This window comes from Abramis brama, assembly GCF_963993115.1.
Source record: "Abramis brama genome assembly, chromosome: 23".
In the NCBI taxonomy this organism is placed as follows: Eukaryota; Metazoa; Chordata; class Actinopteri; order Cypriniformes; family Leuciscidae; genus Abramis; species Abramis brama.
In genome coordinates this window covers 2,061,382-2,088,860 of record NC_139985.1, presented here as the reverse complement: position 1 = coordinate 2,088,860, position 27,479 = coordinate 2,061,382, and the positions used below count along the sequence as shown (strand labels likewise).

General features: G+C 36.5%; 1 protein-coding gene across 8 annotated transcripts in view; it reads left to right on the top strand.

Moving 5' to 3' along the window:
* LOC311074492 (CLIP-associating protein 1-B) overlaps window positions 1-23,504 on the top strand; it is a 73,503-nt gene extending 49,999 nt beyond the window's left edge. For 5 of the 8 annotated variants that reach the window (XM_084101156.1, XM_084101157.1, XM_084101155.1 and 2 more), the window contains 17 exons: window positions 601-704; window positions 815-838; window positions 1,939-2,183; window positions 3,540-3,603; window positions 5,077-5,240; window positions 5,345-5,423; window positions 6,255-6,398; window positions 9,738-9,884; window positions 10,831-10,943; window positions 13,478-13,625; window positions 15,336-15,543; window positions 15,624-15,680; window positions 17,256-17,446; window positions 18,185-18,313; window positions 19,675-19,881; window positions 19,959-20,075; window positions 21,071-23,504. In XM_084101156.1, the coding sequence (XP_083957282.1) occupies window positions 601-704; window positions 815-838; window positions 1,939-2,183; window positions 3,540-3,603; window positions 5,077-5,240; window positions 5,345-5,423; window positions 6,255-6,398; window positions 9,738-9,884; window positions 10,831-10,943; window positions 13,478-13,625; window positions 15,336-15,543; window positions 15,624-15,680; window positions 17,256-17,446; window positions 18,185-18,313; window positions 19,675-19,881; window positions 19,959-20,075; window positions 21,071-21,157 (2,228 nt within the window). In that variant the 3' untranslated portion in view covers window positions 21,158-23,504. Of the gene's footprint in view, window positions 1-600; window positions 705-814; window positions 839-1,938; window positions 2,184-3,539; window positions 3,604-5,076; window positions 5,241-5,344; window positions 5,424-6,254; window positions 6,399-6,504; window positions 6,601-9,737; window positions 9,885-10,830; window positions 10,944-13,477; window positions 13,626-15,335; window positions 15,544-15,623; window positions 15,681-17,255; window positions 17,447-18,184; window positions 18,314-19,674; window positions 19,882-19,958; window positions 20,076-21,070 lie in introns of all 8 variants that reach the window. The other 3 variants (XM_084101151.1, XM_084101150.1, XM_084101152.1) reach the window with 1 other exon arrangement.
* Window positions 23,505-27,479: the final 3,975 nt, after the last annotated feature.

Genomic DNA, 27,479 nt, shown 5'->3' with positions numbered 1-27,479 from the left:
GGTATGGGGTTACACTTTATTTTAAGGTGTCATTGTTACAGTGTAATTATATATTTAAGTACTGAGTAATATTAAGCAACTACATGTACTTACTATAGGGTTAGGGTAGGGTTAGGGTTTGGTTGAGGGTTAGTTGCATGTAATTATGCATAATTTACTGTTATTACTATGGTAAGTACATGTAACATGTAACAAGGACACTGTAAAATAAAGTGTTGCTGTGTTTGGTTTAGGGATAGTTGCATGTAATTATGCATAATTTATAGTAACTACATCATATAACATGTAACAATGACACTGTAAAACAAAGTGTTACCAATTGCAAATTATGTTTGAACTGGGTTTTTTGTTGGTAATAATTTATGTTATAGTTTGCATTTGTAGAGTTGTGTGCTGTGATGCTAATGAACAAGAAGCATGTCATGATTTTGAGTGTTTTATTTTGTTCTGATTAAAAACATTTCACACAGATGCTGCATGTTTTTTTTTCTTTCTTATATATATATATATATATATGGTGCTTTTTATGTGCATGTGCTCCTCAAACTCCTCTGAGAGCATGAGGCATTACTGACCTCTCTCTCTCTCTCTCTCTCTCAGATCGTTACGGGCTCATCCATCAGGCCCGTATCTCAGCGTCTGTGAACGCCATGCGGATCTTGAACACGGGCACTGAGGTGGAGGCGGCCGTGGCAGACGCTCTGGTGAGAATCACGTCTCTGCTTCAGCGCTGAGCGTCTGATTAACATCTGTCATTATATTCCTGATGTTTTTGTCTTTACTTTCCCTCTGCGTTCGTCTGGAACCTCTTCAGCTTTTAGGAGACTCCAGGAATAAGGTAATTGAATCATTGACACCTGATTGAGTCTATATTCCCTGTCAAAATATTCAACATCATCATTATTTCATTTGATCTGTGGTTTCAGTTACACTTCATTATTAGTTAATGCTTAAATCATCATTAACTAACAATGATCAATATATTTACAGTATTTATTATTGAAGTTACAACTGTTCATTGTTAGTTCATGTCTGTTAAATAATATTACCAGATACAACTTTTGATTTTAATAATGGATTAGTAAATTATGTAATTCACGTTTACTTTGATTGATAAAAGCTTTTGAAACATTGTTCATTTAACTAATGTAGTTAACTAATGAAACCTTGTTGTAAAATGTTACAGTGGTTTCTTTAACAATTCAATAATATCTATTATTTCATACAAATATAGTAAAGATACACACATGAGAATTTTAGCATAGATGATCTTAATTGTCATTAAATATCAATGTCACAATGAAAAACAATTTTAATGATCATTAAAACTAGGATTCATTTTCTCCAAGCAAAATATTTACACTACAGTTCAAAAGTTTGAGGTCAATAATCATTTTTTAAAGTTTTTGCAGGAAGTTTCTCACCAATGCTGCATTTATTTGATCGAAAATACAGTAAAAACAGTGAAATATTATTACAATTTAAAATAGCGTTTTTCTATGTGAATATATAATAAAATGTAATTTATTCCTGTGATCAAAAGCTGAATTTTCAGCATCATTACTCTTATCATTACTACTATCAATGTTGAAAATAGCTTAATATTTTTGTGGAAACTGTGATGCATTTTGTTTTTCAAGATAATTGAATAGAAAGTTCAAAAGAACAGCATTTATTTGAATTAAAGTATTATTTTCTTAACTGACCCCAAACTTGTGAATGTTAAAGTACATTTTTAATTATTTCTTCTGACTTTGGCCACTTACTGTATACACACATGCATGTAACTGTTTAAAAACATCCATGAGCATCAATCTTTGCACGTCTCTTTTCTGTTAAATTAATGTTAGTTCCTTTAGCATGGCGTCATAATCTGAAAGCTGTTTCTCTAGCGTGTTGCGTAACTCCTCTCTCTCTCTCTGTCTGTCTGTCCTGTAGCAGAGACCCATGCGACGACGGTTCGAATCTCCCGGCATGTACTCCGACGACGACGCGAACAGCGACGCGTCCAGCGCGTGCTCCGAACGCTCCTTCAGCTCTCGTAACGGTGCGATGCCACATTACCTGCGTCAGACGGAGGACGTGGCGGAGATCCTGAACCACTGCGCCAGCGCTAACTGGTCCGAGAGGAAAGAGGGGCTCCTGGGACTCCAGAACCTCCTGAAGAGCCAGAGAGTCCTCAGGTACACGTGAGACACGTTCATTACGGGGTTCGTATTAGGGCGCTTAAAGTACTTGAATTTGACTTTTTAAAATTGAAGTCCTGGAAAACCACTTGAAAACAGCCATATTTATGAAAAGTGCTTGAATTATTGAAAGACAATAAATGCAAAAGTAGTGTTTAATTTAATCAATAAAAAATATTTTCACGCAAAATCAACGCTGCGGCCCGTCTGATATAGATATAGAGCAATTTCGCATGGCTATGAGTGTGATATTGCTCATATAAATATCCAAGAATATGATACAGCTTTCATACTTCCGGTCAATCATACATTAATGGGAGGACAAATCAGTTTGAAAGAGGAAAGCGATATCTTTGTCATAGTCTCCTTTCAATGGTTATAGTTACCGCAGTCATTGCATGTCCTGCACTTTATTTGTACCATTTTGTTTTATTGGTTTATTTTTATTAATCTACTAACCTTTTTTAGAATTTGAAAGATGATAAAGATATTGTTTGATAAGTGAGATCTCTCATTGTAGTCCTTGAAAGCCAAAAAGGTAGTCCTTGAAAGTCCTAGAATTTAATTTTACAGTATCTGCACAAACCCTGTAATTACACTTTATTTTGATGGTCCACTTTAGACATTCTACTAACTATAAGTAACTTTCATTAGAGTATTAGTAGACTGTTAGGGTTCAGGTTAGTAGAATAAGTTGACATGTAGTTGCAGAGTTACTTATAGTTAGGTTTACGCTTTTATCCAAAGCCAATTTTTATTAGTTTTTCTTTTTTTAAATGTCTATATAGTTTTTAATACATTTTTTAATTTCAGTTTTTTTATAAAGTAATGAATTTATTAATGAACAGTTTTTTATGGTTTTATTTTTTAGTTATTTTGTTAAGTGAAACTAAATGAAAATGAGAAATCTTGCTGAACTAGCTGAAATATTTTTTTTAATTTATTATATTAAATGTTTGTTTTAAGATAAAGTTTATTTCATAAAGTAATGGATTTTATTAAGTATTAAAAGTTTTTTTGGTCTTATTTTTTGTTACGTATTCCCTGGCTTTTTGTGTTTTGTTAATGGGACTTTTAATTTGCCATTTTTGTAGTCCTTTGTAGTTTTTCTGTTACGCACCGAAAATACATAACAGAAAAACTACAAAGGAATACAAAAATGGCAGACAAGACAGGAAACAGGAACAGAACCAGGGTAAATGCAAATTAAAAGTCCCATTAACAAAACACAAAGCCAGGGGATACATAACAGTTTTAGTTAACTATCATAATCCTGCACCATTATCATTGATTCAGGTTTGATATGGAAAGTGAATTATAAATGTAAACTGTGAGCGTGTATCTGTGTTTCAGTCGTGTAGAGCTGAAGAGATTGTGTGAGATCTTCACCAGGATGTTTGCAGATCCTCACAGCAAGGTGACATTTCATCTGTCCATATTCATCTATTCACATAACTCAAATAACTTGAGATGTTTGTTTGTTATGACTTCTAATGCTAATGAATTTTGTTTTTCTGTATGTTCTGCTGGTGGTTTGGGCCGATGCATCAGAGAGTAAGTGTTTAAACCTTAAAATACCGTAAACAAATACCTTTTAAAAACCTCAGGGCCGTTTTCATTATTTAAATATTAGTACATCAAGTTAAACTAAATGAAAATAAGAATGTTGACATGGCAATTATCTGAAATAAATGTTTATTTGTCCTCTCAATAACAACATAAACACAACAAAAATGCCGCTGTGAGAAAACAGCAGTTCAGAAAGCATCTGATCATAGCGATGTGGATGTGTTTGAAACAGCTCTGAGATTCAGCACTCCAGTCTATTAAAGTCACATTTATTTATATAGCACGTCATACAATAGAGTACAGTATTACATGTGAAAAAACAGTGTCTCTGTTGCTTTCAATTAGAATTACACTTCAATTTCTACTGTAAAGCAGAACACAGGAAATTAACCAGAGAAGATTTTCTCATCAAAGAGGGCGGAGCCTACGTATTACATCATCACCACGGACCAATGGGTGTTCGAGGGTGTTTAGTAGCCGGAGCGAACTTTTCCAGAAAGTTTACTTTGGCAAGCTGTTTCGATCTCTCAAAACAAACTCCAAACTTACTTACTCCGAAATTACATCACACTTCGATTACGATTGAAGTACATCGGGGTCTTACACCGTGTCCTAACCAGATTCCAGCGACAAATAATTTGTCTGTCCACACTAGATCAATCAAAATCAATCAAAACCCACAGCCAATCAGAACAGCGTGTGGACGGAGTCAGCCAATCAGAACAGCGTGTGGGCGGAGTCGACCAATCAGAACAGCGTGTGGGCAGAGTCAGCCAATCAGAACAGCGTGTGGGTGGAGTCAGCCAATCAGAACAGCAAGTGGGCGGAGTCAGCCAATCAGAACAGCGTGTGGGCGGAGTCTTGCGGCACCAGAGAGCAATCTTGACGCCACTCGCAAGAAAATGGATAAGGCAACATAATCAAATGCACAAATATTACACCATTTAAACATTATTAAAAATACATAGGCTACTGAGTTACTAAAACAATCTTTGTCAAAGAATACACTTGTTTGTTCACAGTTTGAACGTTCTTCTTTCCATTTGTTTGGTTAGGACAAACACTCTGATTAACATGGAAAAGAGGCTTTTTATCGCGCGTCGCGTGTTGTTAGGGCACGTGTTAAGTTTTAGTTTTAGTTTAGTTTAGTTTTAGTTAACTTTAATAATCCTAGTTCACACTGATTGTGTTGATGAGGACGCAAGACGTTCATCTGACATGAACCAACAATTAAAACAGTTCAGACGGAATAAAAGAACGAGTTCTGTGTCTGCAACATAAAAACACATTTTATAAATGTGTGTGTGTGTGTGTGTATCAGGTGTTCAGCATGTTCCTGGAGACGTTGGTGGACTTCATCACGCTACACAGAGAGGAGCTTCAGGATTGGCTGTTTATTTTGCTCACGCAGTTGCTGAAGAAAATGGGGGCCGATCTTCTGGGGTCCGTCCAGGCCAAAGTTCAGCGAGCTCTCGACGTCACCAGGTCTGAACCCCCTTCACTTCAGTTCGCTCTGGAGATAAATGCTATTTCTAGAGTTTTTGTTTATTTTCTTCGTTCCGTCCGTTTCTTGTGTTTGGTTTTCACAGGGATTCGTTTCCGTACGATCAGCAGTTCAACATCCTGATGCGGTTTATTGTTGATCAGACGCAGACACCAAACCTCAAGGTTGGTCAGGTCTTTATGTTCTCATTTCCTCCCAGTGTTCTCCCGCTCTGCTTCATTAAGGCTGTGTCATGTGACCAGCTGACCTGCGCTTACAACCAGCGTCCAAAAATAACCTCTAATATCCCATCAAATCACCCTGTGCATCTTGGATTAAAATATTTTAATAATAAATTATGTTTAAATAATGTTAAAAGAACATTTGAAATTAAATATACAATTTGTGTTTAAACTATATTATGGAAAATTATTAATAATTTATTATAATTTAAAAAAAAATTCATAATATTATTTCATAAAAATATCAAATGTATTACACATTAACCAACAATGTGCAATACATTTGCTATAGTATTTATTCATCTAGTTAACGTAGTAAATAAAACAATATTGGGGATTCTATGTTCATATTAGATCAGGTCCAGTAAATAATATTAGCTGATACTTTTGGTTTTAATAATGTATTAGTAAATGTTGAAATTAACATTAGCTAAGCTTGTTAAATGTTTTAGTAGTGTTTGTCATTGTTAGTTGATGTTAATTAATGTAAACAAATGGAACCTTATTGTAAACAATGTAATTTTAGCATCATTTAGGTCCTATTTTTTTATTACTATTTATTTATATTATTATAATATTTTCAATGTAATTTTAGTTAATGTTTTTTTTGAGTGTTTTGCATTTTTATTAGTTTTTTAAAAACTGCCTGTATAGTTTTTATTTATTTTAATTTCAATCATTTTAATTAAAATGAGAAATGTTGCCTTTGACAAGTAGCTGAAATAAACACGTGTGTGTGTGCGTGTGTGTGTGTGTGTGTGTGTGTGTGAGCAGGTGAAGGTGGCCATCCTGAAGTACATCGAATCTTTGGCCAGACAAATGGATCCGTCAGACTTCGTGAACTCCAGCGAGACACGATTAGCCGTCTCCCGAATCATCACGTGGACCACAGAACCGAAGAGCTCGGACGTCAGAAAGGTCAGTGTTCTGTTTCTGAAGGATCTCGCGCTTCGGGTCCGGACGAGACGTTGCTCGAGCTCAAGTTGAAGTTTGGTTTGTCAAAGTGAGTTGTGGTGTGTCTCAGACGCTTCATAGCTGGGCGATCGAGGAGGCGTCAGGCAGGAGCTCGACTGTGGCGTCGATGCCGGGGGAAAGTAACCTGGAGGAGAGGTGTAAGCAGGTAGCGACCCCTGAACCTTGACCTTTAACCTCCTGACTGGCTCTCCAGGTCACGCGGGCCGTCTGATTGTGTTCTCTTGGGCTTGTCTAACACTGCTGCGTTCAGGATTTCTTGAGCTGATGGTTTTGCTCTGATGTTTGGTGATGTTCAAGCATGTCAGCTGGACGCTGTGAGCGGCTGATAACCGTCTTTCCTCATTTTCATTTCTGCACTACTAACACCGTTATCTGAATGACCTTTGACCTTAGGCAGTGGATATGCCATGAATGAAAACGAGGCTGTGAGGGACAGACACACGTATGTTCAGGGCAGGATTATTATTGCCAACTACAATTAAAACTATCAAAAATATTTTTGATGGTTTGAACAGGGTTCCCGCGGGGTCTTAAAAAGTCTTAAAAAGTCTAAAATTCTGAACTTAAAATTTAAGGCCTTAAAAAGTCTTAAAAAATTTTCATCCGCGGTCTTAAATTTCATTTAGTCAGGTCTTAAAAAGGGTTTACCCTCGTTTATTTCCAGAAACGCTGGCCGCAGAAAGTTATTACAAAGTAGCAAAAAAGTATCGAGTCGTAGCCTACAAAGCGGAGCTCTAGTGCAGGGGTCTCCAACACGTCGCTCGCGGCCTGACTGGAGGTCGCTCGCCAAGAGGCCGTTCACATATCGCGTCTTTTGCGCGCTCAAGTTCGTTCAAATGTAGGCGCGCGGTAAGCGTGCTCATAATAGAAGAGACGCGCTCGTTTTTTCCAGGCGCTGTCTGAAAGCTCAGTCAACATGAATGATGGGGGTGCACCCAAACACTACGGGTGGTGTTCTCTTCTCCGTAAATGAATCTTGTAGCAGAGCTACAGCAAGCGTTTTTCGGTGGTGGGAAATCCATTAGCCACTAAAACTTTTTTGTCGTTGTGGAGAGCGCAGGGCATGGTTGCATAGCAACGACAGACGCCACGGGAAAATCTGACCTAATTTTACTATTAATAATAAAAGATAAGCTAAAGTGCATTGTAAATGTCAGTAATTTATCTTTTTGGACTCATTCTTTTTATAAAAAAAAATATTTAAAGTCTGAAATATGTGAGGTTTATCTTTTTATAAAACCTTTTTTGTCAAACCTTTATTTTAACTTGTACATGTTAGTATATAACATGCAAGACACAAATATTCATTTTTAATGGAAATTTATTTGTTATTTGCTGGTTTTCGACATAAAACATGGTGAATTGATTTCATTGTGTAGTATTTGTACTTTTTGAACAGGATTCTGTGATCATTTTTGTCACTATAATCATGAAATTAAATGTTCATGCCATTTCATCTCTAGTCATGATCAACTAAAATCAACTAATTATGTGTTTTTTACAGTATAATATGCAAAGTACAATTTTCTATAAAAAAAAATATTTGATTCTGTTCTTTTCTCTGACACGCGTTGTTGGGTGTGGAAGGTTACTAATGTGATTTATCTGTAAATTAAATTAATGCTTTTTCAATTACTGAATTCACTGAAATAAAATTAATTCTTTGATTTGAATATTTATTTGGTAATGCGTCGTGTAGGTCTTAAATTTCAATCTTTATGGTCTTAAAATGTCTTAAAAGGGTCTTAAATTTGACTTACTGAAACCTGCAAGAACCCTGTTTGAAGCACGAACATTGCTAACTGGAAATAAATAGAAATTAACCTAAATATTATTATTAAAAAACAAAAACTAATAAAAATGAAATAAAATTATCAAAAATTAGACTGGAAATAAATAAAAATAAAGTAAACAATTATTTAAACCTAAATAGTATTATTAAATTTTTTTTAAAAAAAATAAAACAACAAAATCTCAATTTTTTTACTGGAAATAAAATAAATAAACTAAACCTAAAAAAAATAAACTATTTAAATGACTTAACAAAATGACTAAAAATGTAACTGAAATAAATAAAATTATTTAAACCTAAATAGTATTATTTTAAAAAAAGAAGTAATAAAAATTAAACAACAAAATCACTAAAAATTAAACTGGAAATAAATAAATAAAATAAACCTAAATAGTATTATTTAAAAGAAAAACAAAATCAAATAGAAATTACTAAAAAATGTAATGGTAAATAAAAAATAAATAAATAAAACCTAAATAGTATTATTTTTAAAAACAACTAATAAAGATGACAAAGTTACAAAAAAATGGAAATAAATAAAAATAAAGTAAATCTTAATAGTATTATTTAAATAAAAAAAACGAACAAAAAACGAATAAAAATCACATTAACAAAATTACAAAAAAAGTTTAACTGCCAATAAATAAAAATAAAGCAAACCTAAATAGCATTATTTAAAAAAAAAAAGTTAATAAAAATGACAAAATTACTAGAAATGTAAATGAAAACTGAAAATATAAAAGCTATAATAGTACATCAATAATACTAAAATAAAACTGTTTCAGTTAACTTGAATTGATTGGTTGTTTAACTGGTGAAACATTGAAAATACTTTTTTTTTTCGACTACAAAAAAAATTAAATGTGATCTATGACCTTATGATCTGAACTCTATCCCTCACAGCCTTCATTATTCACTTCAGATTAAAAATGACGTCAATTGGGATGCATATTAAACTCAAAACTTATTGAAAGTCACTGAAATGTTTTTATTAGCGCTGTAGAGATGCACCTCACCAGGCACAATGTGATGAGTTTGAAGCAAAAATACAGTGTGAAGTGACAAAATGTCATATTATTTGATGTTTAATAAGCATGTGTGTGGAGCAGGAGGAGATCTGATTGTGGGCGGAGCTGCTCTGTGTAATACAGCAACGATAATAACTAAATCACAGACAGCACTCGCTTGACACTTCTTTAAAATGTGCATGGTTATGTATAAAGTTTATAAAAACTGAATTTTAAGGATGTGGGATTTTTTTCCCTCACTTAATTTTGATATTTCAGAAAACAAAACGTAATATCCCGTCATGCTTGTACAGTGTCTTGATTTAAGAGTGTTTGTACTGGAAAACAGGACAAAAATACTGAAGAAAAACATTTTGCAGTGCATAAATTCGGCATCTTATGATTAGAATGAAAACGGTTTCAGCTTGTAAAATTGCAGCATTATGAAGTGTTCGCCTCATGACAGTGCTGGTGTGTTTTCAGGCGGCTCAGATGGTGTTGATCGCCCTGTTTGAGCTGAACACCCCAGAGTTCACCATGCTGTTAGGCGCTCTGCCCAAAACCTTCCAGGACGGAGCCACTAAACTCCTGCACAACCACCTGAAGAACAACAGCAACACCACCACAGTGGTACACACACACACACACACACACGCTGCTCTTACTCTCCATTGCTGTACTTCAGTCTTCATGATATAGTGGGCCGCTCGCTGACATGTCTGTGTTATTTGTCAAGTCTCCTTCATTTATACAGCGCTTTTAACAATATAGATGTTTCAAAGCAGCTTTACAGTGATAATAGGAGATTACAGTAACAAATTGTTTAGGCTTTACAGCAGCTCTAGAATAAAGTTATTGTCCAGATAAAGTTAGTTTTGATTGATTTGTTGCATTAGTTATTAACTTAGCGGCCGCTAAAACAAGACACCGTTTTAATTGAAAACAGAAAACTTTGAATGCTTTCTGGGCGTTCATTTGCACGACAACGGTGTTTAGTGGCTCGAGAACGCAAACTTTGAAACTGGTTCCAAGGTGCAAGCTTTAAAAATATAAATATATGGAATATGTGAAAATATGGTCGAATTTGAACCACTGAATTTGTAAAGCGAAATAAAATAGACCGAAGATTATAGGTTGTATTTTTAAACAGAATGTATATTTTGGAAGTGAAATCTGAAAGGTGAATATGGATGATTGAATTTTTAATAATGAAAACGTGTGTGAAATGTTTTGAATTGAAATATTCACAGCTTAAATATACAATATGTTGAATTTCAGCCCATAAGAATGCAAGCCCTAAAAATACAATGCATTAAAATGCAAGCAGGGTCAATGCAATGCATATTTTTTTCAAGTAGTGCAATTCAACAAGCTTTTTTGTTTTAGAAACATTTGACATTATTTTACTTCCATATGTAAACGCTGACGGCGTGCACATGCATATTACGTGTTTAGTCTGTAGATATGAGCGTTTGAATATGTATGTGCGCAGTCGCGTAGTCTTTCTCTACAAATTGACATTGCCATATTACTTGTCTGGCCTGCATAATACAGAATTATTATTATTTTTTTAAAGTCTCAGGCATCTCCCAGCAGCCCCGTGACCCGCGCTCCTCCCAGACACCCCGTGACCCGCACCAGCCCGCTCACGTCACCCACCAACTGCTCGCACGGAGGACTGTCTCCCAGGTACGTCACCCAAAACACAATAACACACAAAATACATCTGTGAAGTTGTGTGACATCAGTCTATTATATTCTTAATATTACATTTTTATTTTTATTTTTTTATACAATTTGATTAAATAAATCACCTTAAATATTGAATATTGATTTAAATATATAAAAACATCCATTTTAATAACATTTTACATTACTAATTTACTTCTTTTTTTTAAATATATTTAATATTAAGAAAATAATAGACAATTTACATAACCGCACTGACACTGGGAACACTAGCACTATTACTGAACTGAATTGAATCAACATTAAACTGAATTTAGCTGTATAATGACACTATTGTCTTCTGTAGAACTGCTGTATAGCTTCAATTTAATTTGTTTCATAATTGATTAATTTGACAATATTGATGTGAAGTTGCTTTGAAACAATCTGTATTGTATAAAGCGCTATAGAAATAAATGTGACGACTTAATATTCTTAGCCAACTAGAGCTGCGTGATTCTGGATAAACTGAGAATCAAGATTTTATTGTTTAAAAATAGAGATCACGATTCTGCATAGACAACTAAACAAATTACATGTAATTTACTAAAGGTTCTGACAAAATGTTGATTGCTGCAGTCTTTTTAAAAAATATTTAATTCATTAAAAACACATTTTTTTAAATCGGTTTGAGTGAATGATTCAATGACTCTTAAAGACTCATTTAAATTTCACTTTTATTGTTGGAATTTCTTCCACGCTTGAATGGTTTAAAGTCATATTGAAATGCTCATAAAGGAATCGTTAAGAGGAATTGAAATTTTAATTTTATAACAAGTATCCGATTCCTGACCTTAAAGATTTTCGATTCCCAACCCTAGTCATGTTTGCTCAGAACACGGTCGCGTCTTTCACGCTATCTTTCCTCTTTGTCTCTATCCTCCCTGCTCTCTCTTCATCCTCCTCTTCCTCTCGGCCCAGTCGTTTATGGGGCTGGAGCTCAAAGGCTTCTTCTCCTCTCCCTCCCCCCCACCCCGGCCCCACCACCCCCCCTCTCCGGGCTCATCGGAGGGCGTATTCGCCCAGGTAACACACCTCGGCCCGGGCGTCAGGACATCGGTTCTCCTACATACTTGTCCATCTTTTCATTGGATTGGTAGTCTAATAAATCAAACTCAATGCATGACATTTAAAGGATTGTTTCTGGTTTATTTGAACCCAGAACGTTCCTTTTTAAAGGGTTAGTTCACCCAAAAATGAAAATTCTGTCAGTAATTACTCGCCCTCATGTTGTTCCAACCCCGTAAGACTTTCGTTCATCGCCGGAACACAAATTAAGCTATTTTTTATTAAATCTGAGAGCTGTCTCACTCCTTCTGAAGATGAACGAAAGTCTTACGGGGTTGGAACAACACATATTTTTGGGTGAACTAACCCTTTAAAGCGCGATGCTTCAGGCAAAATCATTGTTTTTTCATGCTCTGGTCAATTTTGAGGTTTTGGCCTATTTTGCTTCCATTCTTCTTTCAGACTAGTGGAAAGAAAACATCCAAAATACACATTTAAGTGTACATGTTTAAGTTTTCATCTGTAGATTTCGATCACAATACATGTCTTTAAAGTCAGAAATCTCCACTTCAGCCGCTTTACCCTAGTGAATTTTTTATTTAAATTTAAAATACATTTATTTAATACTAAGTATACTGCAAATCCATCAACATATTTACTGACTACCGCTTCAGACTTAGTGATATACATATTGTAATTAAACTTTATTTGGAATTCTTCTTCATTGCACAATGCACATTTTTTAATATTAAGCCTAAAATGTGATTAATGTCACTTAGTCTTTAAATACAGGATATTTAAAGAGTACCTTGCATTAGTTCTACTTTAGCACGATCATATATACTTCAGTATATCTTTTAGTTGAACCTCAGCACTATTTCTGGATAACTAAAGTACATTATTTTTCACTAGGGTACACACACCAAACTTTACAGTATCTGTATTCTGATTTATATAACACTTTATTCCTAAAACATGGTAAAAATGTGTTTTTCTCTCTGTTTGCAGTATTTTCTGATTTATGGAGTAATAAAAAGAGTGTAAAAACAATCAGTTCAGGTTTCTGATTAGATGCTGCCTCATTTGCATATTTAAACAACATTTCAGAAAAGAAAAGAATTGTCTTAATGTACTGTGTTGATCAGTTAAAAAATGTACACTATTCACCTGTAGTGTCTTGTCTTAAGAGTAAAAATCACGCAAATTTTAGCGAAGTGAGAATCTGTCCCACATTTTCATCACTTGTGTGACGTCTCTCTGTCTCTCATCCACCTGATTTGTTTTGTTTCCGCCGCTTTGCTTCATGGGACTCGTGGCGAATGCAGAAGTTTGTCAAGCGTCAGTCTGTCTGTATGAAACATTTAAGATGTGTCACTTTTCCTTTGCAGCTGACCACAAAACACATTCATCTCGTCTGTGTGTCGTCCTGTGTGTGTCATGTGCTGAAATCAGTGTGTATGGAGTCACACCTCTCTGTGTGTTTACAGCATGCTGGAGTACGACACTGAGAACATGAACTCGGAGGAGATCTTCAGCTCGTTGAGAGGCGTAACCGAAGCCATCCAGAGCTTCAGTTTCCGCAGTCAGGAAGAAATCCTCGAGCCAATCAAACGTGACGGCAAGAGGGAAGATCCGGTGAGTCCGACCGCCTGCGAGATTTACATTTATGTTTATGCATTTGGCAGACGCTTTTATCCAAAACGACTTACATTGCATTTCAAGGTACACATTTACATTCTTATCAGTTCTTGCTTTCCCTGGGAAACGAACCCATGACCTTGGCGTTGCAAGCACCAACGCTCTACTGTTCTTGAGATTGTCTTCAATCTGTTGCTCCGCTGTGACGGAAGTTAATCTAGTTTTGCCTGAAGCTGTAAAACTGTTCATGTTAGCAGCTTCTACCCCGCAACCAGCAATCGCTTCATTGTTTATAATAAGATCTCTGAGCTGAGTGAGTGAGTGGAGGCGGAGCTCATTTGCATATTCATAGAACCGCGTATATTAAATGAGGCATAAGTGTCGAGTTACATTCAGGCTATTTTAAGGCATGAAGAAATTTTTCGAAGAAAAACGTTTAAATATGTCATTTTGGTGATCAAAGATGAGTTTAAAGAGATACAATTGTTGACTACAGGCGGACTTTAGCAATAAAAAAAAAAGTTTAGATGTTATAATTAGAGCCCTGCACGGGCCTCAAATCTAGGCCCGAGCCCGGCCCTGGCCCGAGACGCTCAGGCCCTAGCCCGACCCGTGTCCGACAGCTCATCAGAATTATCAGCCCGAGTCCGACCCGAGCCCGTTTTTTTTTTTTTTTTTTTTTTTTACAGCGGCAGACTGCCATTAAAATATGTCTGTTTTGTTAGTTATGTTTCTTTTCTTTTCTTTTCATTTCATTTCTTTATTAAGCTAATTTAGACAAATGTTTGAAGCATTTAAAAAAAAAAAATGACGGCCAAGCAAGCCGAGCCAACAGCGAGTAAAACATGTTTGATCAATTTAGCCTCTCAAATCAACGCTAATACTTTACTTAGCTACAATAAAATCCATAGATATAAAACACTTCAAGCATATCACACAGACAGTTAGTTTAATGTTTATTTATTAAACCACAGTGAGTAATTTTTTTTTGAAATACTGAGGCTCAGGCTGCTCGCAACAGCGCTCGCAAACAAAATGAGCAATAGTCAATCTAAACAAATTAAATTAAATAAATCAAAAACAAACTTGCAGGTTATCTTACCTCAAAAATGCACCACAGAACATGGCCATTCTTTTTTCCAGTAGTTTCCAACAGTTAAACGAAAATAAAGTCCAATCAAACGAAAAGTTAGAACAGTCTCTTACAGAGCATCGTGGAGAAAAAGAATAGCATCCACAGTGGAAGATTTTAACCCAGTCCTCTCTTCTATCACTCGCGATTTTTCTCTTAATATTCTCCATTATTTGCACGAGGTGAATCGTTGGTTCCGCTGACGGGAAACCTTCTGTGTGTGTGTGTGTGTGTGTGTGCGTGCGTGCGTGCGACTGTCATGTCAATCATATGTCAGTGTAATTATAAGATTATGAAAGTTATGAGGTTATTAAATGTCTTTCTATGTTTGTTTTTCTATCGTCGACGTCAACTTCTCATATTTTTTTTTATTAATGTCTAAAAATATAAAAAGAAGGATAACTCAAAAAAGGCCCGAGGCCCGGCCCGCATGTGAACTATGACGTGAAAATTGGCCCGAAGCCCGGCCCTAGGGGCGTAAAAAAGTCGGGGCCCGTCGGGCTCGGGCTGAAATGCAGGGCTCTAGTTATAATCACTCAATGGGTTGAAGTGAAATAACCATGTTTCTCATTCAGACCGGTGTGGCGTCGTCTGGTGTGGATCCTCGTCTGGAGGGAGGCCGGACGGCGCTGGACAACAAGACGTCATTATTAAACACACCGTCCCCTCGATCGTTCAGCGGCCCGTGGACACGCGAGTACAACCCCTACAACTACAGCGACATCAGCGCCTACGAGAAGGGAGCGCTCGCTGTGTTCGACGACGGGGAGCAGATCCGAGAGGGTAAACGAACAAACATCTACTGGAGGATCTCCTCATGATGTTCACAGAAACAGGCCAACATCTTTGGGTTCTTCTTTCAGGTCGTCAGCAGGACGGTGGAGAAAACAAGATCATGCATCCCAAAGGCTTTTCTGCAGGTATGAGGATGAAGAGCACAAGTCAGCTGCCGTAAATGAAAATCTCATTTAATATCTCTCTAGATAATGTATAAACATGCCAGAACAGATTTACCATGAGCTCTGAGGTTCTTAAACGGATAATTCACATATTTCGGGCCTCAAGGCAAGACTCCCCAGATGAATTGGATAACATATTTAAAGTCCCCTGGTAGTCAATAATTTTATCCCTTAAAGGGTAACTCTCGCCAAAATTGAACCTAGGCTCTTTTTGTTAATCTACCCAAGTCAAACTTTCGTGTAAAAGCATAAACTAGAATGGAAACGCCACTTTTAAGGTTGACCGTATTTTCGTTTTAGGTCAAAATGCCGTTTGAATGGGAGTGAATGGGGCACTTCTATGATAGCATCAAAATCTCTATTTTTAAAACACTAAGAAGGCTCGACACAACATGAAACTGTGCTTGAAGTATCACCAGGGGCTCTACACATGAACTCCAGCATTGAGAACATTGTTTGTGTACACAGAGTTTAATAAAAAGAAAGGTTTTGTACGACTCACTTTATCAGTTTGTGTTTCCGGTGGCTGGAATTTTGTCAGTCAAAAGTAGTCGATCTCCGAATGCAACGTAATGAACTGACTCCATATGAGGAAATGTCATGAACTTGTAATTTCAATGAAAAGCATGATAACTTAGACACTTAGCTCATGGCAATATCTATTCAAATAATAATAAGTGTCTAAGTTATCATGCTTTTCATTGAAAGTATAATCAGTATAATCAATCTTAAAAGTGGCGTTTCCGTTCTAATTATGCTTTTACATGAAAGTTTGCCTCGGGTAGATTAACAAAAAAAGCCTAGGTTCAATTCTGGCGAGAGCTACCCTTTAAAACTCATCTTTGATCACCAAAATGACATATTTAAATGTTTTTCCTTGAAAAAAAAATAGCTTGAATAGCCAATAATAGTTAATAATTGAGCACAGTGTGAACGTAGCCTAAATGTTCAGACTGCCAGGGGCACGTTCAAGCTCAAACCATTTTGCTACGGTTTCCGGGTTGAACTACATGTTTCCTGGAACGGGGTTTGAAACACGTTTTCTCTTGTTTTGTGTGTGTGTGTGTCAAAAATGTCAGCCCAATCAGCAGCAACATGTAAATAAACCACGCAGTGTTAAAGAGACAGCTCACACAATGGGTCCAAGTAAAGTCGTTTACAAATGTGTCCGCTTTTACGCAACAATTGAAGATATTAGAAGACATGTTTGTCTTTTCATCCTGAAATACAAGGCAAATGTTGGATCACAATTCCATAAATCCCTTCACTCGATTGGGATGTTCTCTTTTATTCTGGACGGGAAGGGCAGTGACTGTAACATCGAGCGTATTTTGCAGTATTAAACACATATTTACGTATATCGATTTCATCAGGATCTAAAGAATGGCCTTCTCAGCTGCCGTAGTTGCAACTCTTGCGTCGTCAGAACAGGGCGTTCAACGCACAGCCGTTTCCGTTAAAAAAACGTTTTGCAACTTTTGTCGGGGCTGGACGCAGGTCACGGTGTGTTTATTGTCGTGGACTCTCATTGGTCAGGACCCGGGCAACCCCTGGAGGTGGTTGGTGACCTGCTGAAGGAGCTGTCCAATCACAGCGAGCGCGTGGAGGAGAGGCGGGCCGCCCTGCTGGAGCTGCTGAAGGTCACGCGGGACGACAGTCTGGCCTTGTGGGAGGAGCACTTTAAGACCATGCTTCTGCTGCTGCTGGAGACGCTGGGAGATAAAGATGTGAGAGACACGCTCGTCTTCATCACACACACTCATACAGGGCTGTGTTTCCCGAAAGCATCGTTAGCCAACTATGGTCGCAAGTTCCGTCGTTATCAGCAGTTCAACGAGTCGGTGTTTCCCGAAACCATCGATCCAACGAACATTCGCAAACAGCATCGCAGAGTTGTGTGTTTGAACCACAGATCTCGACCTGTGGTTAGAAGCAGAGTTTCTAGATTGCATGACATGTGGACTCAATAAATCCTCATCTTGAGCAAAATAAGCAAACTAACATTCAGTACAACCTGTGTCTTTTATTTAGAATACATACAAATGTCATTTACATCTTTTAGTTTGTCAAGAGATTTAAAGCGTCGTTTTTGAAGAGTGCGCATGTGCGAACGAGCTCTAGTGCGTAAGAACGAGTCTATGATTGAATCTGGAAATAAAGCAAAATAACTGAGAAAAATGAGCAATAGTCCTCAGATGCCATGTCTGTAATTTATATCAAAACATCTAGCGTTAATTCGATCTCAAACAGTTTCATTAAAATAAGTTATTACTCCACCACGTGCGTGACATCATTAACCAACGAGGTTGAACGACTAATTTGCGACAATATGGTTTCGGGAAACAGTCGAGACTAGCTAGTTGATTTCTTCACTATAGTAGTGAAGCATCGAGTTACGGCGTTATACGGGAAACACACCCCAGATGCACAACAGAATGAACAGATGATGATGTGTGTGTCCACAGCACACCATCCGAGCGCTGGCGCTGCGTGTCCTGAAGGAGATCATGCGAGGTCAGCCAGCGCGCTTCAAGAACTATGCAGAACTCACCATCATGAAAACACTGGAGGCCCATAAAGACTGTCATAAAGAGGTGAGCGAGACAGAGTCTTAAAGACGACAAAAGAAGCATCAAAATAAAGTACAAAAAACTCAAAATCACCCCCTCAATAACTCACCTTATCTTTGGAGAACCAGGATTCCCATATATGACGTATGAGGAAGGCTATTTATTATTTCTTTTTATCATCATTAACTAAAACCATGAAAAAATTGTATTACTTGTGATAAAATAAATATTACCTGAAATAAAATTAAATATAAAATAACTTATTTTATCTCAGCTAGTTGCCAAGGCAAGTTTTCAACTAAAAAATAACAAAATACAAAAATAACAAACTAAATAAACAAAAAAATAAAATAAAAATAAATAAATAATCTCAATCCAAATATTAACAAAAAATATAATAGTATATCAATGATAGTAAAGCAACACTAGCCTCATTTTAAAAAGTGTGATTTATATATGTCAAATCTTTAAAGTCCATGGACATTTCTATTAAGAATATACATTTTTCTAGTTATGCTTAAATATTCTATTAGGTAAAAATTGAGTAAGAAATATTTTATTATAAATATATAAAAAATCTGTAAATTATTAACAACCAGAAAAGTCATGCAAATTCATTGGCTAAAAAGTCTTAGGAGCTCTTAAAACTTCTGGACCTTCTGAAATTTCATTTGTTTTAATTATAATTATTTTACTTACTATATGGTTTAATATATTAAACATTCTTATTTTAGTATAATTGAGATAATATTATAGTTTTTATTAATATTTTTTATTATTCTTTATTTGTATATTTTTTGGTTTCACTTTGATTTTAGTTAATTTTTTTGTCATTTTGTTATGATTTTTTTTTTTATTATTATTATTTTTTTTCTATATATGTCTGTATAGTTTAAAAAAAAAACTGTTTTAGTACATCGTTAAACTGAATTTTAGTTAACATTTATTTTATAAGTAAGGAAAATGTTTGTTTTTTTCTTTATGGTCTTATTTAAATATATTAACCCTGATATAACATAGGAAAACAGAAAATATAAACACAGGAAAACACAGAGGAAACATATTAACCTACATGAACTGGACAATGAGACTATTTCTTTTTAAACATTTATTTTATAAGTAAGGGGAAAACAATTCTTTATGGTCTAATGTAACTATATAAACCCTGATATGTAGTTGATTATCAAAACTTTGATGATAAAAAACGTGTCATTACAGCAGATTTACCAGTGGAAACATCTTAGCCTACATGAACTTGATATAGTGTTGTGGACGGTGAGAGGATTGAGGTCAGAGTGGTCCAGAAGCGCAGCTCTGACATCATCATCAGAGGAGGAGGAGGTCATCTGAAGGTCGTGTGTTTAATGTTTTAATGTTCTCCTCAGGTCGTTCGGGCCGCAGAAGAAACGGCCTCCACGCTGGCCGGATCAATCCACCCCGAGCAGTGCATCAAAGTTCTGTGTCCCATCATCCAGACGGCCGACTATCCCATCAACCTCGCCGCCATTAAGATGCAGACCAAAGTAATCGAGCGGATTCCCCAGGATTCCCTGGTTCAGCTTCTGCATGACATTATCCCAGGACTGTTACAGGTATAAACACACACACACACACACACACTGATGCAGAGACAGACAGCGAGATGAACGTGTGTGTGTGTGTGTTTCAGGGTTATGATAACACAGAGAGCAGTGTACGCAAGGCCAGTGTGTTTTGTTTGGTGGCCATTTACTCAATCATCGGTGAAGATCTGAAGCCTCATCTACAGCAGCTGACCGGCAGCAAGGTCAGAGGTCATCAATATATTCATATACATGTGTATATATATATATATATATATATATATATATATATATATATATATATATATATATATATATATATATTTCATGTTTAACAACATATATATTGGTTTAGTTTTAAATATTTTTTTCGTTTTTTTATTATCAACATTTTGTCCACCATCTTGAGTGGATTTTGGGTGGTTTCTGTACCGTTCCAAAGTCTGGAATACGTTTTCTTAATGTTTTTGAATAAGTCTCTTCTGCTCATCAAGGCTGCATTTATTTGATCAAAAATACAGTAAAAAATTTAAAATATTATTACAGTTTAAAATAAAGGTTTTCTATGTGATTATATGTTCAAGTGTAATTTATTCCTGTGATCAAAGCTGAATTTTCAGCATCATTACTCCAGTCTTCAGTGTCACATGATCCTTCAGAAATCACTCTAATATGATGATTTGCTGCTCAAGAAACATTTATGATTATTATCAATGTTGAAAACAGTTTTTGCAGCTTCATATTTTTGTGGAAACTGATACTTTTTTTTAAGATCAAAAGATCTGGATTTATTTGATATAGACATTTTATTTTTTGTAACATTATACATTTCTTTACAGTCGGTCACTATTGATCAATTGAATGCATCCTTGTTGAATAAAAGTATACATTTTTTTTTTTTAAAATGAACAATTTTACTGACCCCAAACTTGAACAGTACAGTATGATTTTGCTGTCTATATAATTTTTAGTATTAATTATTTTAGTAATGCATCTTCAACTTAAGCTAAACAAACATTTGAAATGTTGCTTTGGCAACTAGCTAAAATATAATAAATTACATTTTATTTCTAGGAATGCATTTTTTTAAATGGTTTTAGTTTTAGTTAACGATAATAACCCTCGTTTAACAGTTTTCAGCACCTGTGATCCCTAATAACACTGTCTAGATAGGCAGCACACTGTGCCGTGTGTCTGAGGTCTTGTTTTGTCTCTACAGATGAAGTTACTGAATCTGTACATCAAACGAGCTCAAACCACCAACAGCAACAGCAGCAGTTCCTCAGACGTCTCGTCCCACAGCTGAACAGTTTCCAGCTCTTTCTTACAGGCCCGTCCTCAAACTCTCTCGAAAGACTTTGCACATTTGGTCCGTCGTGCGAGTAGATCTTGTTTAGGTGCACATTTGCTTTATTAAAGGGCACATGATTCATTTAACAGGTGCAACCACTTACACGACTTTAACCGCAGCCTGTTGGGGTTTGTGATTGGTTGCGTTTGTGCTTGAACGAACATCTGCTACCAACATAGTGAGTGTGTGTGTGTGTGTGTGTGTGTGAGTGTGTGTGTGAGAGAACTGTTGGGAGAGCTGTTATTCTCTAATGCTTTATTACCTTTTACCGTTACATTTTTGCAGTGGCGTTTAACTTCCTCATATTCAAAGCACACTAAAAGTTCTGTCCAATCGGCCAATCAGGAGTCGTGTTTCAAACCTCCTCGTTAGTGAGGGCGTCCGTTATAGTTTCACGTCTTTAACTCTGCTGCTGTTCCCTAGAACGCTTTTTTAGTGATGAGTGTCATTTTTTTGGGGGGGCATCTGAAAATATGCAAGAACAGAGATTGTATTTGTACAGTATTTGTTTCATGTCCGGCCAACAGGTGAAGAGGTTTTGCTCAAAGTCTGACTGTAAAAGAGCAAATTTAGTTTGAAATCTCTCATTCCAGCGTTGCACATCCCAGAATAAACTGTTAGCATTAAGATATTTTAGGAAGACCATGATTATTTTAACACTAACAGGGAGTTCTCCTTTAACTAAAGTTCTGCTTTTGTGATTTAAGGACCACATTGATATCAAAACATACAATTTGATAATCTCAGATGGGAACAATTACCAGACAGTATTAGAATCTCCCTCAATCAAACAGATGATCCAAAACCAAACTGGGTCAGGTTTAGCTGCATTTGGCCTTTTAAAACGAAAGCTTCCACTTATAAACACTAAATGAGTTGCAGGATTATGTGATATCAAACAATGTATAAGCGTATCTGAAGTTTTAGAGCAATAATAAAAAAAAATAAAAAAAATGATCCAAATTGGATTTTTACTAGTCGTCGATTTGCAGTTTTCTGGTTTAGGACGGTTTGTGCCTGTTCGGCCGTTTAAAGTGCTCTGCTAGTCTTTTTGTAAAACGGTTTTAAATCTTGGTGCTTAAATGAATCACTCTGTGCTTTTGCTGAACGTTTAACTTTAGATTTCATTCGTTTTTCCTTCTTTTTTTGGTTTGAATTTAAGCGCCTTACCATGAAAAGAAAGTCACATAATATTATCCGCTCTTGTTAGAAATCCCAAAGAACATTCCACACAAGAAACTGCTGATTTTGTGGAGTGAATCATCTGTAATCCTTCTAGTATTTGTTACAATTTATTCATTTAGTGTAAAAAAATAGAAAATGAAGATAATGTAATTTAGGGTACGTTTACACAACAACGATGTACTAAAAACGGAAAAGTGCGTTTTTCGCGCACAGACGACAACATTGTCAAAACAATCCCGCGACTAAAATCGTTGTATTCTGCTGTTTGGCCAGTAGATGGCGATGTCACTTTGTAAAGAAACTGCGCCCCTATAGACTCATATGTAGATATGCACAGACAATAACGCTATCGTTTTCAAAACCTTGCACTTTGAAACCCGTTTTCAAAAGTTTGCGTTTTCAGGACCCCAAAAACGCCATTGTCGTATAAATAAACGTCCAAACGCAAAAAAGTTGTAACATTTAAATTTTAAACATGTTTACATGACAGATTTCATTTACACAAAAAAGGGTATTTTGGGGGCCTGAAAATGGAAAGAATCAAAGTGCACGTTTTTTAAAACGATATCATTCGGAAAAACATTTCCATTTTTAGTACATCGTTGTCGTGTAAACGCACCCTGAGTTCGAAGATTTCTGGACTCTGGCAATCAATACACTAAACTACACGAACTGTGTCCTTCACTACACAGACGTCACTACTGTTCACTTCATTAATGCTGGTAAGAGAATCAAATGTTCAGATTGTAAATACGTTATAGTGAACTACATACGGACCTGCTAGAATCTTTAATTCAGTACGATAAGCAACTCAGTGTTGTAAAGATCTTACCGAGTAAATCACCAACTCTGATGTTCCTGCTTCTTGAAAGCTCATTTACTGAAGGGAGTTTTGCATAAACGCTTTGCTAATGCCAGTAGACTCAGACATAGAGCTTCACATGCTGCGCATGCCTTCAGTTTAGATGCTTATGTTTAATATCATGTCTGTATTTATTTCACACGTTGTGCTTTATGGCAGCTGTATATATATGAACTGTTTTTGTTAACTTTCACCTGTGTAGAATTTGCTATCTGTAAACTATTTGCTCTAGATAAACGAAACCTGAGTTTTCCACTTGTGTGTCTGAGTGAGTTTTATTTTATCACGTGGGATTATTGTGACATTAATACTTGCTGATTGTGATCTTTAAATATTTATCCAGGTGTTGATATTGAGGTTATTAATCATGATTTTCAGATCAGTCACTGCAGGTTTAATGCTGATGCGTCTGTTTTCTTGTTCGGATCCGTCGACAAGTTTTTCTCCTTTAATCACGTCAGTCAGGGATTGTGTTTTTGATTGACGGATGTTTGGTCAGAGCAGATTCATTCATGACAGAACAGCCCGAGTTTACTTGATTTATGACTGAGTTTTGCTATTACTTTTTGTAAGTAATAATGTAATTTATTTCAATTTGATCTGATGTTTAAATTTTAAAAGCTGACCTTTAAGAACATGTCCAAATCATAATTTACCACAAAAGCACAATAAATATTTTGAAACCATAAAAGCCTGTTTTAGACCATTAATTTTTTTCTAAAATCATCATTACAAATATATTTACATTTTAAATTATCAGTATGTTTTGCTTTTGCATTTTGCAAATTTGAATGCAATGAATTTGAATTGGGAGAATTTGATCTTAAATGTGATAAATTATCAATATCCTGGAATGTTTTGCATTTGAATTTCACAAAATTTGATCTTAAATGTGTTTTTATAGTGAAAATAATGACACAGTGCCAAAACTCTGGTCCTAACACAGAACTTATTTCTTTATGCTGAATTAAATGTTGATTTTGGGGTGGAATATGACCTGAGCATGTTCTTGAAATGCTTGAAAACACCTAATTTTTATAATTTAAGTTAAATCTCGAAACTTGTCCTTCTGCACATACAGCAAAACACACGAAGACATTCCTGAATGTCTTTCTCTCTGATTCTCCGTCTGTCCGGCTGAAGGTCACGAGTGTCAGTAATGAGATGCTCTTTCATCTGTCACTCTGATGTCTGAAGACTCGCTGGACTTTCACTCCAGACCTTCACACAAGTTTCAGTCTTTGTAGTCGTTACCTGTCCTATGGTTATCCTTCTATCTTGCCATGTACATTAAATAGAGTTCTATAAGAGGGGATATGAAATCAATAATTGGCTTTTGGTACAATTTATAACTGGAGAATTAATCCTTCTGGAGGTAATCCCATTTCTGTATCCCACCAGCAGGAGGCGATAAAACAAAGCTGAAGCTCTTGAGGGATTCTGGAATGAAAGACTAGCATACTGCAGTACATACTAAAGGTTCATGGCTTTTCATTTGGATTTACTCTTTTTTTTTTCTTTTTTTTTTCATCTTTTTATAGGGATTTATCGAGAGAACTGTATGTAACTGCACTGAAAATATTTACTTTAAAATCATTTTCACTTGCAATTGCTGCTTAATTTCACATATAATTACAATGAAATGGCAAGTAAAAGGATTAAATGTGAAATTTTGAAGTTGAAAGAATGAAATTGTATTTTCTTGTAAAACATACTCCAGTATATTTTGGATAAACTGTTTTATCCATAAAAATGTTTTTTTTTGTTTTTGTTTTTTTTACTCACTATAACATTTTCTATTTAAAATTTTATTAATTTCCATGACTTTCAAACTTTAAAATCCCTTAATATTTAATGTTTTACATGAACGTGGAACCCTGTATACTGCATACTTTTTATTATTTCTTAAGTATGTAACGGCATATGCAACTTTAAATATTTCATAGTTGTACTCTACATTGTTGTCACACATTTTGATGAAGTCTGAGTGATTTCTGTCTCTCCATAGACAGCTACACAACTAGCACTTTTACGCTTCAAAAAGTTCATAAAGAGATCTTAAAATAATTTTCTGAAGAGGCTCGATCACTTTATATACTGAACAGATTGAATTTGACATTACATGATGCGTAACACGAGAATGACCTCATTGGTTCTTGCTGAAGCTCAAACGTGATGCGTAACACGAGAACGAACCTCATTGGTTCTTGCTGAAGCTCAAACGTGATGCGTAACACGAGAATGACCTCATTGGTTCTTGCTGAAGCTCAAACGTGATGCGTAACACGAGAACGAACCTCATTGGTTCTTGCTGAAGCTCAAACGTGATGCGTAACACGAGAACGAACCTCATTGGTTCTTGCTGAAGCTCAAACGTGATGCGTAACACGAGAACGAACCTCATTGGTTCTTGCTGAAGCTCAAACGTGATGCGTAACACGAGAACGAACCTCATTGGTTCTTGCTGAAGCTCAAACGTGATGCGTAACACGAGAATGACCTCATTGGTTCTTGCTGAAGCTCAAACGTGATGCGTAACACGAGAACGAACCTCATTGGTTCTTGCTGAAGCTCAAACGTGATGCGTAACACGAGAACGAACCTCATTGGTTCTTGCTGAAGCTCAAACGTGATGCGTAACACGAGAACGAACCTCATTGGTTCTTGCAGAAGCTCAAACGTGCTGCGTAACACGAGAACGAACCTCATTGGTTCTTGCAGAAGCTCAAACGTGATGCGTAACGAGAACAAACCTCATTGGTTCTTGCTGAAGCTCAAACGTGATGCGTAACACGAGAACGAACCTCATTGGTTCTTGCAGAAGCTCAAACGTGATGCGTAACGAGAACAAACCTCATTGGTTCTTGCTGAAGCTCAAACGTGATGCGTAACACGAGAATGACCTCATTGGTTCTTGCTGAAGCTCAAACGTGATGCGTAACACGAGAACGAACCTCATTGGTTCTTGCTGAAGCTCAAACGTGATGCGTAACACGAGAACGAACCTCATTGGTTCTTGCTGAAGCTCAAACGTGATGCGTAACACGAGAACGAACCTCATTGGTTCTTGCAGAAGCTCAAACGTGCTGCGTAACACGAGAACGAACCTCATTGGTTCTTGCAGAAGCTCAAACGTGATGCGTAACGAGAACAAACCTCATTGGTTCTTGCTGAAGCTCAAACGTGATGCGTAACACGAGAACGAACCTCATTGGTTCTTGCAGAAGCTCAAACGTGATGCGTAACGAGAACAAACCTCATTGGTTCTTGCTGAAGCTCAAACGTGATGCATAACACGCGAACGAACCTCATTGGTTCTTGCAGAAGCTCAAACGTGATGCGTAACACGAGAATTAACCTCATTGGTTCTTGCAGAAGCTCAAACGTGATGCGTAACACGAGAACGAACCTCATTGGTTCTTGCTGAAGCTCAAATGTGATGCGTAACACGAGAACGAACCTCATTGGTTCTTGCTGAAGCTCAAACGTGATGCGTAACGAGAATGAACCTCATTGGTTCTTGCTGAAGCTCAAACGTGATGCGTAACACGAGAACGAACCTCATTGGTTCTTGCTGAAGCTCAAACGTGATGCGTAACACGAGAATGAACCTCATTGGTTCTTGCTGAAGCTCAAACGTGATGCGTAACACGAGAATGAACCTCATTGGTTCTTGCTGAAGCTCAAACGTGATGCGTAACACGAGAACGAACCTCATTGGTTCTTGCTGAAGCTCAAACGTGATGCGTAACACGAGAACGAACCTCATTGGTTCTTGCAGAAGCTCAAACGTGATGCGTAACACGAGAACGAACCTCATTGGTTCTTGCTGAAGCTCAAACGTGATGCGTAACACGAGAACGAACCTCATTGGTTCTTGCTGAAGCTCAAACGTGATGCGTAACACGAGAACGAACCTCATTGGTTCTTGCTGAAGCTCAAACGTGATGCGTAACACGAGAACGAACCTCATTGGTTCTTGCTGAAGCTCAAACGTGATGCGTAACACGAGAACGAACCTCATTGGTTCTTGCTGAAGCTCAAACGTGATGCGTAACACCAGAACGAACCTCATTGGTTCTTGCTGAAGCTCAAACGTGATGCGTAACACGAGAACGAACCTCATTGGTTCTTGCTGAAGCTCAAACGTGATGCGTAACACCAGAACGAACCTCATTGGTTCTTGCTGAACCTCAAACGTGATGCGTAACACGAGAACGAACCTCATTG